Here is a 14,229-nt window from a genome sequence, read left to right on the forward strand (position 1 = left end):
AGTGTCCAGCATTTTTATAAGTGACCCCCAAAATTTCGGCTTGAAATCGATTATTTCGAAAATAAAAGTTCAGTTTAAATGATTTAAGGAAAATTTTCCATAAAATCAAAAAATTTTTCAAATATAATTTTTATATTAAAAATACATGGAGGAGTGTCCTGAACAGCTACTTAAATAAATATTTATTTCAATAAAAAACACTAAAAACAGAAAGTTAAACATTTAAAATTTTAAGAAGAAATTTTAAGAAAAAAATGTGTTTTTGCCGTTAAGTTGACCAAGGCGACAAAGAATGAAGGCAGAATTTAACCGACATCTAAAAGGTTGTACTAAAAAAAAAAAAACAGACCTATTATTTTTATTAAAGGTCCTCTAAAAACATTGACAGCATCAGACAGTTTCCAGTTTGAAGTTATTGGTAAAACTTTAACTAGGTGCCCAAAGAAACTTACTTCAGTAGGAATGGCTCAAATATGTGATCTACAGATTTAAGAGGAGTATCAAGTTTGTTTGAAGTTTCGGTAATTGGCCTTATGTTCTGGGTGTCCTCACATGTGAACACATGTAAGTCCAGAGACCACCTTAATATACTAAAGAGTTTATTGCCCTCCCAATAAGATTAAAAAAATAGGATTTAAAGTAGGAATTTAGGCAGGATAATGAAAGTTCAGATAAACCCCAGATCCAAGTTAGATGTAAATTTTTTGGGGGTCCTTTAAAAATAGTTTGGTATCTTTAAATTCATCTGAAAACATGTAATACGAAAAAAAAGTGGAAAGTAGAATCTGAAGATTTAGACGCTTGGTTTGTTGCTAAAAATATTTTATTTATTTGTTTTGTTCTTTATTAAAAAATGCACGTTAAAACATGTTTAAAAAATATTTCTTTCCCTGAAGCCTAGTACTCAGATCGACAAACGAGTACGCTAGCGTAAAAACTTTATTCTTTCCAGTGTGACCAAAAATTTTGAGAGTTCAGATTTAAGCGTGCTACGGTCGTACTGTCAATCAGCTGGGTTTGTTGACAAGCAGATAAAATTCAAATATCGTATTTGCGGGAAAGAGCCTCTAAAATATAGTATAAACTACCTTGGCAAGACAATTCTGCCGCTGTACAAAGATTTTAAAAAACAATATAATTTAAATTTAACAGTTGTTTTTTTTAATTTACTGATAATTATTTGCTAATTTAAAGTTCATAGCTGTACTTTTATTGTGTTTTTTCGTATATTTTTGACCTAAGAAATATTTTGCTCTGAAGAGGCACCCCTGATAGTTGTAATGTTATTTTGTCCTCACATGTGAACTCCTGCAATCGACTTTTGTGGGTTTTTGATTTTTTCCCTTCATTTTTTAAAATGTTCAGTGAGAAGCGCACGCCAAAAGATTAAATTTTTTAATCTTTTCGCTAAGGTTCTCCCAAAGTTCATTTCCGCAGACTCGCAACGCTATGCAATTTTCCTGTATTTTTTTCTTCGATCTAAGGACCGTGGTGAAAAAAACGTTGACGAAAAGTGTTCGTCTCTCGCTCTCTCTCATGACTGGCGTACAGTTTTAGTCGATCTGAGTACTAGGCTTAAGTAACTAAACATTTTAAAGAAATGAACGCTACCAGCGCGTTTCAATTATTTTTTCCACCACTGTGGCTTGAATAAAAATATAAATTATAACTTGGTTGTTTTTTTATACTCCAAAAAAAAAGTAATTCTTAACAATTTCAAAATCTCGATTTTATTTTTATAAAAATCGGAAGAGTAAAAACGATCGAATAATAGATTATTTCATTTTTGGAACAGCTGGGGCTTGCTAAAGTGTGCGCGCATGTATACTTTAAATTCTACCTTGCTTCGATTTATTTGAAATTTTTGACACGTTGTATATGCAAAGAAAATATAGAAATTTTCAAATAAAAATTTTCAAATACAAATTTTTTACAGAGACTAGAGTATGTGGAAAACGAGCAAAAATCGCCAGAGATTGAGCAACGAGAGTCCCCAGAGAAGCACGTTAAAAATGTGATAGACCATATTGAGCACTTGCTGAAAGAAGGAACGACGGCAGATAGCATTATTGATTATAGTAACGTAAGAAAATCGAACTTTTTATTTAAAGCTTTATAATAACATAACATTTTATTTTTTTCAAGGGAAATATAATGGTGGTCGATAAGTTGTTTATAAGGGGATTGACCGAAAAGTTGAGTAATTTTTCAATTCTCTACAAGGAAAATAGTTATAAACTTGAGTCCGAAACCTTCCAAAAGTTTTGCATACCAGTTTTGCAACGATACATTGATTCTAACGAAGACCATCAACTTGAATGCTTATATGCTATGCAACTTTTGGTGCACGGCTTGGAGCATCCCAGAGGTATGACTAAATATAAGCACATGACATTCAGAGCTTTTGTGTGCCCTTGCAGAGGTTTTATTAAGCTTTGTAAAATGTTTGCAACTTTCTCTCATACCGACCGCCTGCAAGGGTTTGAATCAATTCACATTATCTACAACTGCAAGAGTTCATGTTCTTCGGCGTGCCGAAGTTTAATTTTCATCTTAATTATATTATAATGATCTATTTCAGGCTTGCTGAGTGAACTAATTGGCGAGCTTTATGATGCCTATGTAATACAAAAGGAATCGCTCTATAAGTGGCGTGATTCAAAGGACCAGTCAGCTGGCAAGGGTAAATTTTTTAAACAAACTTCTACGTTTCATAACTAATGTTATTTTCTTTTATTTCTGAACTATAGGCGTTGCTGTAAAAAGCCTTAATCCTTTTTTTAACTCGCTATTAAACGATTAAGCCAACTGAAACCGTAAAGTGGCTGGCCTAGACAGCATACATATAATATTTGTAATAAAATTAATTAAAAGCAGAGTTGGTGGGTAAAGAATGTTCATTAACAGTATATATAGATTTCGAAATGGACTTATTCAATAGAGATTCTGGTTCATGCATTAAGAGTATATGCCACAATATAAAAGTGTATAACATATGTAAAATAAAGCCAACCTAAAGAAAATTTAAAGTTATAAATGGATACGGCGGAAACTATAGAGTTTTCTCATGACGGTAAAATAAATGTTTATTAAATAATTAAACTTTTTATTGCAGCTTTGTATTCCCCTCTGAAAAAATATCTTAAAAAAAAAAATATAATAAACCTGGAACCTCTTTTTGGGAAAATTTTCGGATGTGACGCCATTATAGTGAGTTAATCCAAACTCTGAGCATTAAAGTCCTTATAGTTGCGCTTATTAACAAGTCAATCGGAAAAGTAGCAATTGTAAATATACAAAATTTTATGATAAGAACTTCAGGAATCAGAATCTGTATGGAGGCGTAATTTGCCCTGTCAATTTGCCCGTAAGGTAAAAACGACAAAAAGAGTTTCATTTGTTAGATCGAACATGCAATCGCTCTGCTCGGCTGAAGCGAGAAATCTCCTTTCTATGCTGTTGCTTTGCACATGTCAGAACTTGTACACATGTCTGAACTTGTACACATGTCAGAAATTAGCTTTTTGCATGGCTCTCAGCAAAGCGTTGTCAGAAATCTCTATAGATTCATTACCAATGATAGAATACAAACCTACTATGAGAAACTTAATTATAGCACAGCAAGCATATCAAATATGCTAAATTAAAAAAAAAACAATATTTTTAATTGAATAACTGTTAAATATACAAGTGACTTCATTAGCTTTTACAAATGATTAATTAAAAATAAAAAAAAAACCAAAATATTTCACAAATTTTTCATGAACCAAATTATTATAAAAATTTTATCAATTTGGCCACTTTTCAGCTTAACCCCAATTTTAAAGCTAAAATTGTTTTAGTGCGTTAAATTAAAGGAAAAGTTGTTTGACTTTGAAAAGTTTAAAAAACAATCATTTAGTGTAGCGAAATAAATATCTTAGTATGCCAATTGACTTTTGGGTCTTTTCCACGTTCTATGATATAATAATCCCTTCACTAAGCGAAAGGCTTATGTTATTTGACTTTTCAAATCGATTTATTTTTTCTAGGACCAAGTCGTTTGTAGACAGCATCATACAGATGTTGAGAGAATATCCTTACCAAAGTCCTTCTAATCTTTAACTTCGATCAATATTGAGGAGATCTCAGGGTTTATAAAAGGGTTGTTGGATTTTGAAAAAATATCGTATTGATGATATTTCCTGTTTAAAAAATATCACTCGATGATATTAAAAAATATCGTAAGAAAATATCGATATATCGAGTATTTTTGATATTTTTTAATGTTCAGCTAAATTTTAATAAAGTCTTCCTGTAGGGTCTTTTATAGGCCTAAGAATACGTATAATCAACCATGAACTGCAAATAAGATCAATTAGAGACACAATAGACTATTTTTTATTTAAAAAGTGAATAGACATCATTGATCTTAAAAAAAAAAATATTATACACTCTCAAGCAACTCTCCAGCAAACCACTCAATCGCTTTTCTGATATTTTTAGAATGGTATCTTTTGTTTGAATGCCCTCAGCGGTATCCATATAAGCTTTTTTAATTTTGTATTAATCATAGAAATCATAGGAATCACTAAGCTGACGGTCACTTAAGAATCTCCGCTCACATTATCAGTAGCTTTTTTAAAAGGTTGGAGAATATTGCAAAAATTGCGAAAAAAAAATATTCAGTTCTTCCACTGAGAGCACTTCTGGCTTAAAGCCTAGTATTCAGATCGACGAAACCCGTACGCCAGTCATGAGAGAGAGCGAGAGGCAAACAACTGTCGTTCACTTTTCGTCGGACCTTTTTTCACGGCGGTACTCAGATCGACGAAAAAAATACCAGAAAATTGCACAGCGTTGCCAGTCTGCGGAAATTAACTTTGGGTGAGCCGTAGCGAAAAGAATAAAAAATTTAATCTTTTGGCGTGCGCTTCTCACTGAAAATTTTAAACAATGGAGGGAAAAAACAGAAAACCCGCAAAAGTCGATTGCAGGAGTTTAAATGTGAGGACAAAACAACATTAATACTATCTGGGGTGCCTCTTCTCAGAGCCAAATAATTCTTAGATCAAAAATTTACGAAAAAACACAATAAAAGTGCAGCTATGAACTTTAAATTAGCAAATAATTATCAGTAAATTAAAACAAACATCTGTTAAATTTAAATTGTATTGTTTTTTAATTTCTTTGTACAGCGGTAGCATTGTTTTGCCAAGGTAGTTGATAATATCATTTTAAGGCTCTTTCCCTCAAATACGATATTTGAATTTCAACTGCTTGTCAACAAACTCAGCTGATTGACAGTACGACCGTAGCACGCTTAATTCTGAAGAACTCTCGATATGCTGGTCACACTGGAAAGATTAAAGTTTTTGCGCTAGCGTACTCGTTTGTCGATCTGAGTACTAGCATAGAGTAAGAAACTATATAGAGGTTTCATTTGCTCTGCCCGCGCTCTCGAGTGACTTTGCCAGTGATGCCACGTAGGGGAAAAACGGAAAAAAAGAGAGTTTTTCATTTGTTCGAATCGAGCTTCATTCCATGCCCATGGTGAATTCTTATTGCTGCACTGGTCGCTCTTATTCCTAAGGATTGGTGCGAAAACTCCCCATACTATTGCTTGTGCTTCGCACATGTTAGAAGTGGTGAGAAACCGAAGTTAGAAGAAGTTAGCTTCGAACATGGCTCTCAGCAGAGCTTTGGCAGAGGCCCGGGCAGAGCAAATGAAACCTCTATATAGTTTCTTACTCTATGGTACTAGGCTTTACGCTAGCATACTCGTTTGTCGATTTGAGTACTAGGCTTTAAGAGTGACCAAACATAAAATATCGGAAATATCCTCTCAAAAAATATCAATATCGCCTTTTTTTGCCCAAAAAATATCGCGATGATAATATTATTTTTAAGAGGAAAAATATCGATATATTGATATTTTGATATATTTCCGACATCCCTAGTTTACATAATACTTTCATATGATCCATTCGATTTCCAGTGTGGCTTACATTTTGCAACTTTAAAATAAAACAAAAGGTTCCGAACGGTAAAAACGGGTTCTATGCATCCTTTCTTCAATCTTATCATACGATTTGCACTGATTCTGCTTATTAAAATGTACTTTTTGTAAAAGTGTACTTATTTAAAAGTGACGCCGCTCAAACGCACCGAAACAAGAAATAGACAGATCTTGTAGCGTAAAATGGTATTGAACAGACGGATTTTATTCTGTAGGAATATTACAAGTTTATGATTTAACTCGACACATATAAGTTAACTTTACCGCAGTCTCGCCTCCCAGCTTCTCTGACCTCGTTGATTGGAATAACTTGGAAGCGGGAAGCTTAGCTTTTCCTAACTTCAAGCTGTGTGACCGCATTCACTAAACAGCGAGAATCCTCAACCGGTTACATTGAACTAAATATAATCTCTAATTTGTGGCGCTACATTTGAATTGCCCGACAATCGATAATTGGGTTAAACCGTTCCGCGACAAAAAGTGTGGAGGAAACCAAATACAGAGTTAGAGCTTAAAAATTGAACACCAACCGTTAAGCATGGCGGCGGTAACATGATGGTCTGGGGGCGAGTTGGGATAGCTGGAGTTGGGAAACTTGTGTTTATAAACACGGCAATGGTCAAGCATCTGTACCTCAAAATTTTAAAGGATAACCTCAAGGACAGAGCCACCCAGCTCCAGTTAAATGAAACTACATTTCTGTTTCAAGAGAATAACGACCCCAAACACACTTCCTATTTGGTCAAGGAATTTGGTTCTCTACAACTGCAAGGAATTGCATATACCTTACATAATCTCCAGATCTCAATCCCATTGAGCACGTTTGGAATTTGTTAGATAAAAGGATCCGAAAACACCAAATATCGTCAAGTCTGAGTGGGAAACAATTTAAGAAAAGTACACCACACTGTTGGTCCAAAAGGAGGTTCAACCAAATATTAATTAATTAATTTCATCTTAAGTGTACTTAAACTTTTTATACCCTTGCAGAGGGTATTATAATTTCAGTCAAAAGTTGCAACGCAGTGAAGGAGAAATTTCCGACCCTACAAGTATATATATTCTTCAGTATCACCAGGAGTGTCGATCTAGCCATGTCCGTCTGCCCGTGCGTCCGTTTCTAAGCAAACTAGTCCCTCAGTTTTAAAGCTATCTGCATGAAACTTTCCCAAGTGGTCTTTCTATTGCAGGTAGTCTATAATTTGAAACGAGTCGGATCGGGCGACTATATCATATAGCTTCCATAGGAACTATTGGAAAAAAGAATTCAAAAAAAATTAAAACGTTATTTTTAATTTTTTTTTTGTTCTTTGGGATTTGGCAATATTTAAATATTATGGAATTACGGTTTTAATTAAATTAAAATCGGACAACAATATCATATAGCTGCCATAGGATCGATGGCAAAATGCAGAGCAAAATCGACATAGCTTCATTGTTTTTAGTAATATAGGAATATAAATCGAAACGCAGTAGATTTGTTACAACTGCAAGGGTATAAAAACTTCGGATTGCCAAAGTTTGCTTCCTTTCTTGTTTGATGTAAACTATGAGTTATTTTATGATTTTGTTTTTTATAATTGTAGAATTTCTACCGAAATCTGTTTGCTGAAAATATTTTATAAAATATTTACAAAACCAGTGGCGAAAGTTTCGGCAATATGTACAGAACAAGTTGGTCTGCGGAGAAGTGATTAAGTCAAGATTTCTGTTCGTACTGATATTATTGATCATGGATCCGGGTTTATATACATGATTTCGGCTTACAAGAATATTTACTTTGTCTAATCTATATAAAAATGGTTTATTATCAGTTTACAGAAATAATAGCCTAAATAAGCAATTACATCTACCAGATGGTCGGGTTAAAGTTTCCCAAGGGTTATAACAGATGGTGTGAAGACAAGTCCGTCGGCTGGGTGCATATGGTTTATGACCCCTTATCACATGCAGATGTAACAGGATGTCATTTAGGTAAAAGTAGCTATCAGCAACTAACGAATTTCTGCTAAGTCGAAATCGTACATAGTCCCGGTCGTTGCACTGATGTTCAAAAATCCGTATTGTTGATCGTGAAGAGTTGGATCGAAGAACCATCTCTATTTACAGTTGTGGTCAACATATGATTCTGCTGAAGGGTATTTCTAAGTGTTCCCCATTTCTTTATAAAATTAATAACAACAATGATTATTATAACAAGAAAGAAAAGCTTACTTCGGGCGGAGCCGAAGTTGATATACCCTTGCAGAATATTCTGTAAATTATATTCTCCAAAATTATTCATATGATGCATTCTTTATACTTATAAAAAATCCCAACTTCCTTTCAATTCAATATCTTTAAAACTGAGAGACTTGTTTGCGTAGAAACAGACAGACGGACATGCTTATATCAACTCAGGACGCGATCCTGATCATATATATATATTCTTTATAGGGTCGGAGATGTCTCCTTCTCTGCGTTGCACACTTTTGACCAAAATTATAATACCCTCTGCAAGGGTATAAAAACTAATGCAATATAAATAGAAATGTGATGATGTTCAATAGTGTCAAGATTATGTGCTTATTTAAAACTATTGGGAGGCAAGAGTTGTGCTTCTCGTTGATACAAATCTTTGTATTTACGGTTCGGGGTTTTCTTTGTACTTGAAGAGGTAGATCTTTAAGAATTAAGTCGTTGATTTTATCAGAGTTCACCTACTCCAAAGCGAGCATACGATGTACGTAATGTGGTTAGCGTGGATCTTGTTGTAAAGATCCATTGATTTTTGGCATGTGTTCAAAATTTGCAAATTTGCAAATTTATTAATTTGCAAGAAGAATCCGTTTTATTATGAAACATTTGCATTTCACAGCTAGTTTCCGACGAAAACATTTCTTGTTTGTTGTAACATATAAAATCATATTTTGCTCTGTCTTAACAAACTTTAAAATCAATCTCAAAGTATTCATCTCGATGACTGTTGATTGCGATGCATGGTGTTTTAATTGCACACATACCGATTCCATCTTCAGTCAAAAATGAAATTGGTGTCAATCTATAGATATCCAAAATCTAAGTAGACACCACAGGCAAGTTTACTTTGATTATAACATGATCCTTCAGCTCTCATCATCTGGTATGCCATTCAAATATTATCAGGAGGGACTGGAAGCGTTTGTCCGATTTCAAATGGTTACGTATTTGTTCTAACTGATCCTTTAATTGTCTTGGCGAATATCGGTTAAAATGTTTACATTAGTTGCAGACTGGAAGCTAATAGAGATAGTTGAATGGCAAGTGTTATGTACCATGAAAATGTATTAAATCTATTTTCAGTACCAGTAGTTTCTGCAATATAATTCTCTTGAGAATTCATCCCTTTTGATGACATTAATTGTAGTCAATCAAATACGTTTGCTTCTGATTAGCTTTAACCTTTGAAATCGTTTGCACCATTTTATCCGCGTAAGTGGAGTCTAAAACGCCAAAGATTCCAACGGCGCTCTTTGCTGACGTGACTTTACTATCAGCATGCTTACAGCTTGAAGATCCTCCTCGATGTGTTTAAAATGCTGTAACATGCTTGTATATAGTAATTTCTTGTAGTGACAATTGAACCTTTATGGTAGCTTTTAATTTTTTTAATTCTTAATTTAAGTCCGGAACTTAACCGAAAATGGTTTAAGCTACTTTTGAATTTGAAGGGCCTCAGGTGATACAGTCGTCGACATAGAAATAATTTTTAAGTGCAGAAGATCCTATAGGATATTTTTGCATTTGCTTATAAGCTAAATATTCCAAGCATTTCGTTGCCAGTTATGGTGCAGACTTTGTGCCATACGTGTGACTGTTTTCAACCGATAATACTTAAGCCTTTTTGAAGGATAATTTCTCCATACGATCATTTGGATTTATCCAAGTTAGCTTGTACATTTTTTCAATCTCAGTGCAATAAATCTTTTGATGATTTTCCGAAAGATGTCACTGCCGATGTGTCAAATACAACATTTAATTTGGTTGTCTGACTGCCGGATTTGCGCACACAATGATGCGGTATGAAGTAATGGGACTTCGGAAGATGTTTCTGTGGTACTTCTGACTGTCTTTGATTGCTTGATCCTTTTGCAATCGTTTCTCCAGTGATAAGAACCGTCTCGTGGCAATGTCACGACTCTCCCTCATCACCGATGTATTCTCCAAATCAATGAATCTAAAGTCCTGAGCCCTCTGTGTGTTTTAAAGAAAGTGATCTTCACACTGTTTTTCCATTGGTGAATAACATGTTGGTGCTAGTTGAAAATTATCCAATTCCCAAAATTTGGAGAGTTGCTCGTCCACTTTTTCCCCTTCCGTAAGTACAGCTGATGATGTAGGTGCTCTCTTCGAAATTTTACCGGCTACAAGTTGGTATTCTGTAGCTTGGGGAGTCCATTCTTCATGCACTCAGCTTGCATTATATTGAAATAGTGTTCGGCTCCAAGAAGAATATACAATTTTCCTGGTATTCCAAATTGAGGGTCAGCCAACGTTATATTTTTAGTTATCTTCCAATTATCAGTCGAAATAGGATACGTTGGTTGATCAGCCACTATGTGAGGCAAAATCATTGCTTCAAGCCGTGAACTAAAATCGACCTGTTTTGATTTTAGCTGGACGTTGATCCTTGCATTGAAAGTCTGTGACTCTCAACCAATGCCATTTATTTAAAACATCGAATTTGTGGCTTTAAGCGCGAGCATTTTTATTTCTCTTTAATGGCATTAATTTTGGCATTAATATGGATTCCAGAATCAAGCAATGCTCTGAATTTTGCATTTTGAACATTGTTTCTTTGAATAATTACACGAGCAGATGCCGCAGTGATACCATCCAAAGGGTCAGGTTTTGTTTCTAAATGCATGTTTCTGTTGCACTTAAAGCAATCTCTCTTTGTGCATGTCCTTGACGGGTTAATTTTGTCTTTGAACCCAGTTAAGACGTTCTGCTGGGGATTTCTTTAAACACTCATTGCATTTATATATGCTTAGATTCGGTTTCTTACAAAAGAAACAGTTAAATTGCGTTTCAGCTCCAGCTGATGCACATGTATTTTGCTTTTTGATCTTTTTTGATCCAATGGCTTCAAGAGTGAGTAACCGTTGTTCAAAGAAGTTTAAATTTCGTTCAAAGGCTGAATTCGCCTTGTATTTTGGACGGATTGCTCATATAACAATTTGTCGATCGAGCTTCTTCGTTAGATGACAGAGTAGAAGTGGATCCCATTTGTCTGTCTCTATTCCTATGTTATGTAGAGCTGATAATGTTTATTTTACATTATCATGCAACGATTTAATTATTTTGGAATCATCCAATAATTTTTTTATTAACGTATTACTCAATACTCTTTTATTTTTAAAGCGTTTTTAAAGCAGTTGAATAATTAGCTTCGGTTAACGATAAATGGCGGATTAGACGTTCTGCCTCTTCATTAACATTAGTTTTTAAATACCACATCTTTTGCATAGTGGGTAACGTTGATTCATGAATCATTTTTATACCCTTGCAGAGGGTATTATAATTTTGGTCAAAAGTGTGCAACGCAGTGAAGGAGACATCTCCGACCCTATAAAGTATATATATTCTTGATCAGGATCACCTCCTGAGTTGATATAGCCATGTCCGTCTGTCCGTCTGTCTGTCCGTCTGTCTGTTTCTACGCAAACTAGTCTCTCAGTTTTAAAGATATCGAATTGAAACTTTGCACACACCCTTCTTTCCTTTGCACGCAGTATATAAGTCGGAACGGCCGGGATCGGCCGACTATATCCTATAGCTGTCATATAACTGAACGATCGGAAATATAACCATCAACCAGTTGCTTAATTTTAATAAAGAATTCCTTTTTGAAATACGTTAATAACGTTCTAACGTTAATAAACGTTCTTCATAGTCTTCCTTGTTCTTCATAGTCTTTTCTTGAGGCCTTGAGACTCAGGAGGGTATAGAATTAATAAATCGATAACGGCGATAGCCGGAGTTTAAATTTGCGAGCTTTGGCTCTTTATTCATTGGGAATGCAAAGTGAACTAAAATTAAGTTGACAAAAAGTAAAACATATGACCGGACGCTCGTGGCATCTTCGCTGACCAAGCGCAAAATTGCTAAAGTCGTACGACCGCTGGCCACCAATGACACAAGGGCCCGGCCCTTGTATGTAAAATAACATACAATAAAATGTAAAATTGCCCTGCCTAGCTTAAGCTTTTCGCCGTCCTCGGTGATTACCAATTCGTCGATGGCCTTCTGAAACTTGAAAGATGTTCTCTTCCGACTCCAGCGAGTAAGGGTGAGGCCGCAATCCCCGGACTCTTATTAACCGAGCTGTTGAGGTTTAGGTCGTTCATTTATTTATTTTTTTTTTTTCGCTCGGTGTCCCACGGCCCACTTACCCGCCCAACCGACCGAGGGGCGCAGCCGAGATAAGAAAAAATAGGTAAAGGTCCGGGGAAAAAGGTAACAGTAAGATTAATTTAGTGCCAATGAAGCTAGTATTAATCGTTTTAGGAGCGGCAGAGAGTCAAGATTTGAGATTATAGGAAAAAGTCTATTATAGTCAGAACATAATACTGTGAAAGGCTCATGCAAGGCCTAGTTAGATCTACAATGATTTAATATTAGGGGAATATAATTTATAGTTAATGTGCTTGGCACAGAAATGTTTAGCCGACTTACCAAGTCAGGGCTGTCAATCTCACCATGTATAAGGTTATAAATGAAGACTATACCAAGCATCGTTCTACGGTTGGCTAGGGAGGGTAAATAATCCACATAAGTATACTAGAATAAGATTTGCATCCCAGTTTAGGCGCCGTAAAGCAAAAAGAAAAAAGTGTTTTGTTCTGATTCAATACAACCAATATGTATTCCGTATTGTGGACTCCAGACCCATACTCCAGAATCGGACGGACTAGCAAAATAAATAAAGTTTTAGTTAAATAAGGATCATCGAATTCTTTTGACCACCAATTTTATAAATTGAATGATCGCTTTCCTCTCGAAGGTGATGAGATGAGCCCCCTTCAATGAGCGATGCCTGATTATTATTAATCCTACTAAGATCGTCCGCGTGGGGCGTACCCGCCTCGACCTTAAGGACTGAGCCCAAAAAATCAAGGCTCCTGGCCATCCTGTGGTGTATCTTGAGCTCATCCAAAATATTCTGGACATGTTCGATGTCAACTTCCAGCAGGTTCCTCATGTGGCGTATCTTGTAGCGTAAAATGGTATTGAACAGACGGATTTTATTCTGTAGGAATATTACAAGTTTATGATTTAACTCGACACATATAAGTTAACTTTACGGCAGTCTCGCCTCCCAGCTTCTCTGACCTCGTTGATTGGAATAACTTGGAAGCGGGAAGCTTAGCTTTTCCTAACTTCAAGCTGTGTGACCGCATTCACTAAACAGCGAGAATCCTCAACCGGTTACATTGAACTAAATATAATCTCTAATTTGTGGCGCTACATTTGAATTGCCCGACAATCGATAATTGGGTTAATCCGTTCCGCGACAAAAAGTGTGGAGGAAACCAAATACAGAGTTAGAGCTTAAAAATTGAACACCAACCGTTAAGCATGGCGGCGGTAACATGATGGTCTAAGGGCGAGTTGGGATAGCTGGAGTTGGGAAACTTGTGTTTATAAACACGGCAATGGTCAAGCATCTGTACCTCAAAATTTTAAAGGATAACCTCAAGGACAGAGCCACCCAGCTCCAGTTAAATGAAACTACATTTCTGTTTCAAGAGAATAACGACCCCAAACACACTTCCTATTTGGTCAAGGAATTTGGTTCTCTACAACTGCAAGGAATTGCATATACCTTACATAATCTCCAGATCTCAATCCCATTGAGCACGTTTGGAATTTGTTAGATAAAAGGATCCGAAAACACCAAATATCGTCAAGTCTGAGTGGGAAACAATTTAAGAAAAGTACACCACACTGTTGGTCCAAAAGGAGGTTCAACCAAATATTAATTAATTAATTTCATCTTAAGTGTACTTAAACTTTTTATACCCTTGCAGAGGGTATTATAATTTCAGTCAAAAGTTGCAACGCAGTGAAGGAGAAATTTCCGACCCTACAAGTATATATATTCTTCAGTATCACCAGGAGTGTCGATCTAGCCATGTCCGTCTGCCCGTGCGTCCGTTTCTAAGCAAACTAGTCCCTCAGTTTTAAAGCTATCTGCATGAAACTTTCCC

General features: G+C 35.5%; 2 protein-coding genes across 4 annotated transcripts in view; one reads left to right on the forward strand and one right to left on the reverse strand.

Annotated features, from left to right (window-relative positions):
* Positions 1-3,023, forward strand: part of LOC108042587 (eukaryotic translation initiation factor 4 gamma 1) — a 31,772-nt gene extending 28,749 nt beyond the window's left edge. For all 3 annotated transcript variants that reach the window (XM_017120919.2, XM_017120920.2, XM_017120921.2), the window contains 4 exons: positions 1,937-2,083; positions 2,146-2,368; positions 2,582-2,683; positions 2,751-3,023. In XM_017120919.2, the coding sequence (XP_016976408.1) occupies positions 1,937-2,083; positions 2,146-2,368; positions 2,582-2,683; positions 2,751-2,803 (525 nt within the window). In that variant the 3' untranslated portion in view covers positions 2,804-3,023. The remainder of the gene's footprint in view (positions 1-1,936; positions 2,084-2,145; positions 2,369-2,581; positions 2,684-2,750) is intronic.
* The window catches only part of LOC108042590 (metabotropic glutamate receptor), a 105,398-nt gene that overhangs the window by 49,173 nt on the left and 41,996 nt on the right, over positions 1-14,229 (reverse strand). The gene's annotated exons all lie outside the window — the stretch shown is intronic.

Source organism: Drosophila rhopaloa, unplaced genomic scaffold (assembly GCF_018152115.1).
Source record: "Drosophila rhopaloa isolate 14029-0021.01 unplaced genomic scaffold, ASM1815211v1 contig_203, whole genome shotgun sequence".
In the NCBI taxonomy this organism is placed as follows: domain Eukaryota; kingdom Metazoa; phylum Arthropoda; class Insecta; order Diptera; family Drosophilidae; genus Drosophila; species Drosophila rhopaloa.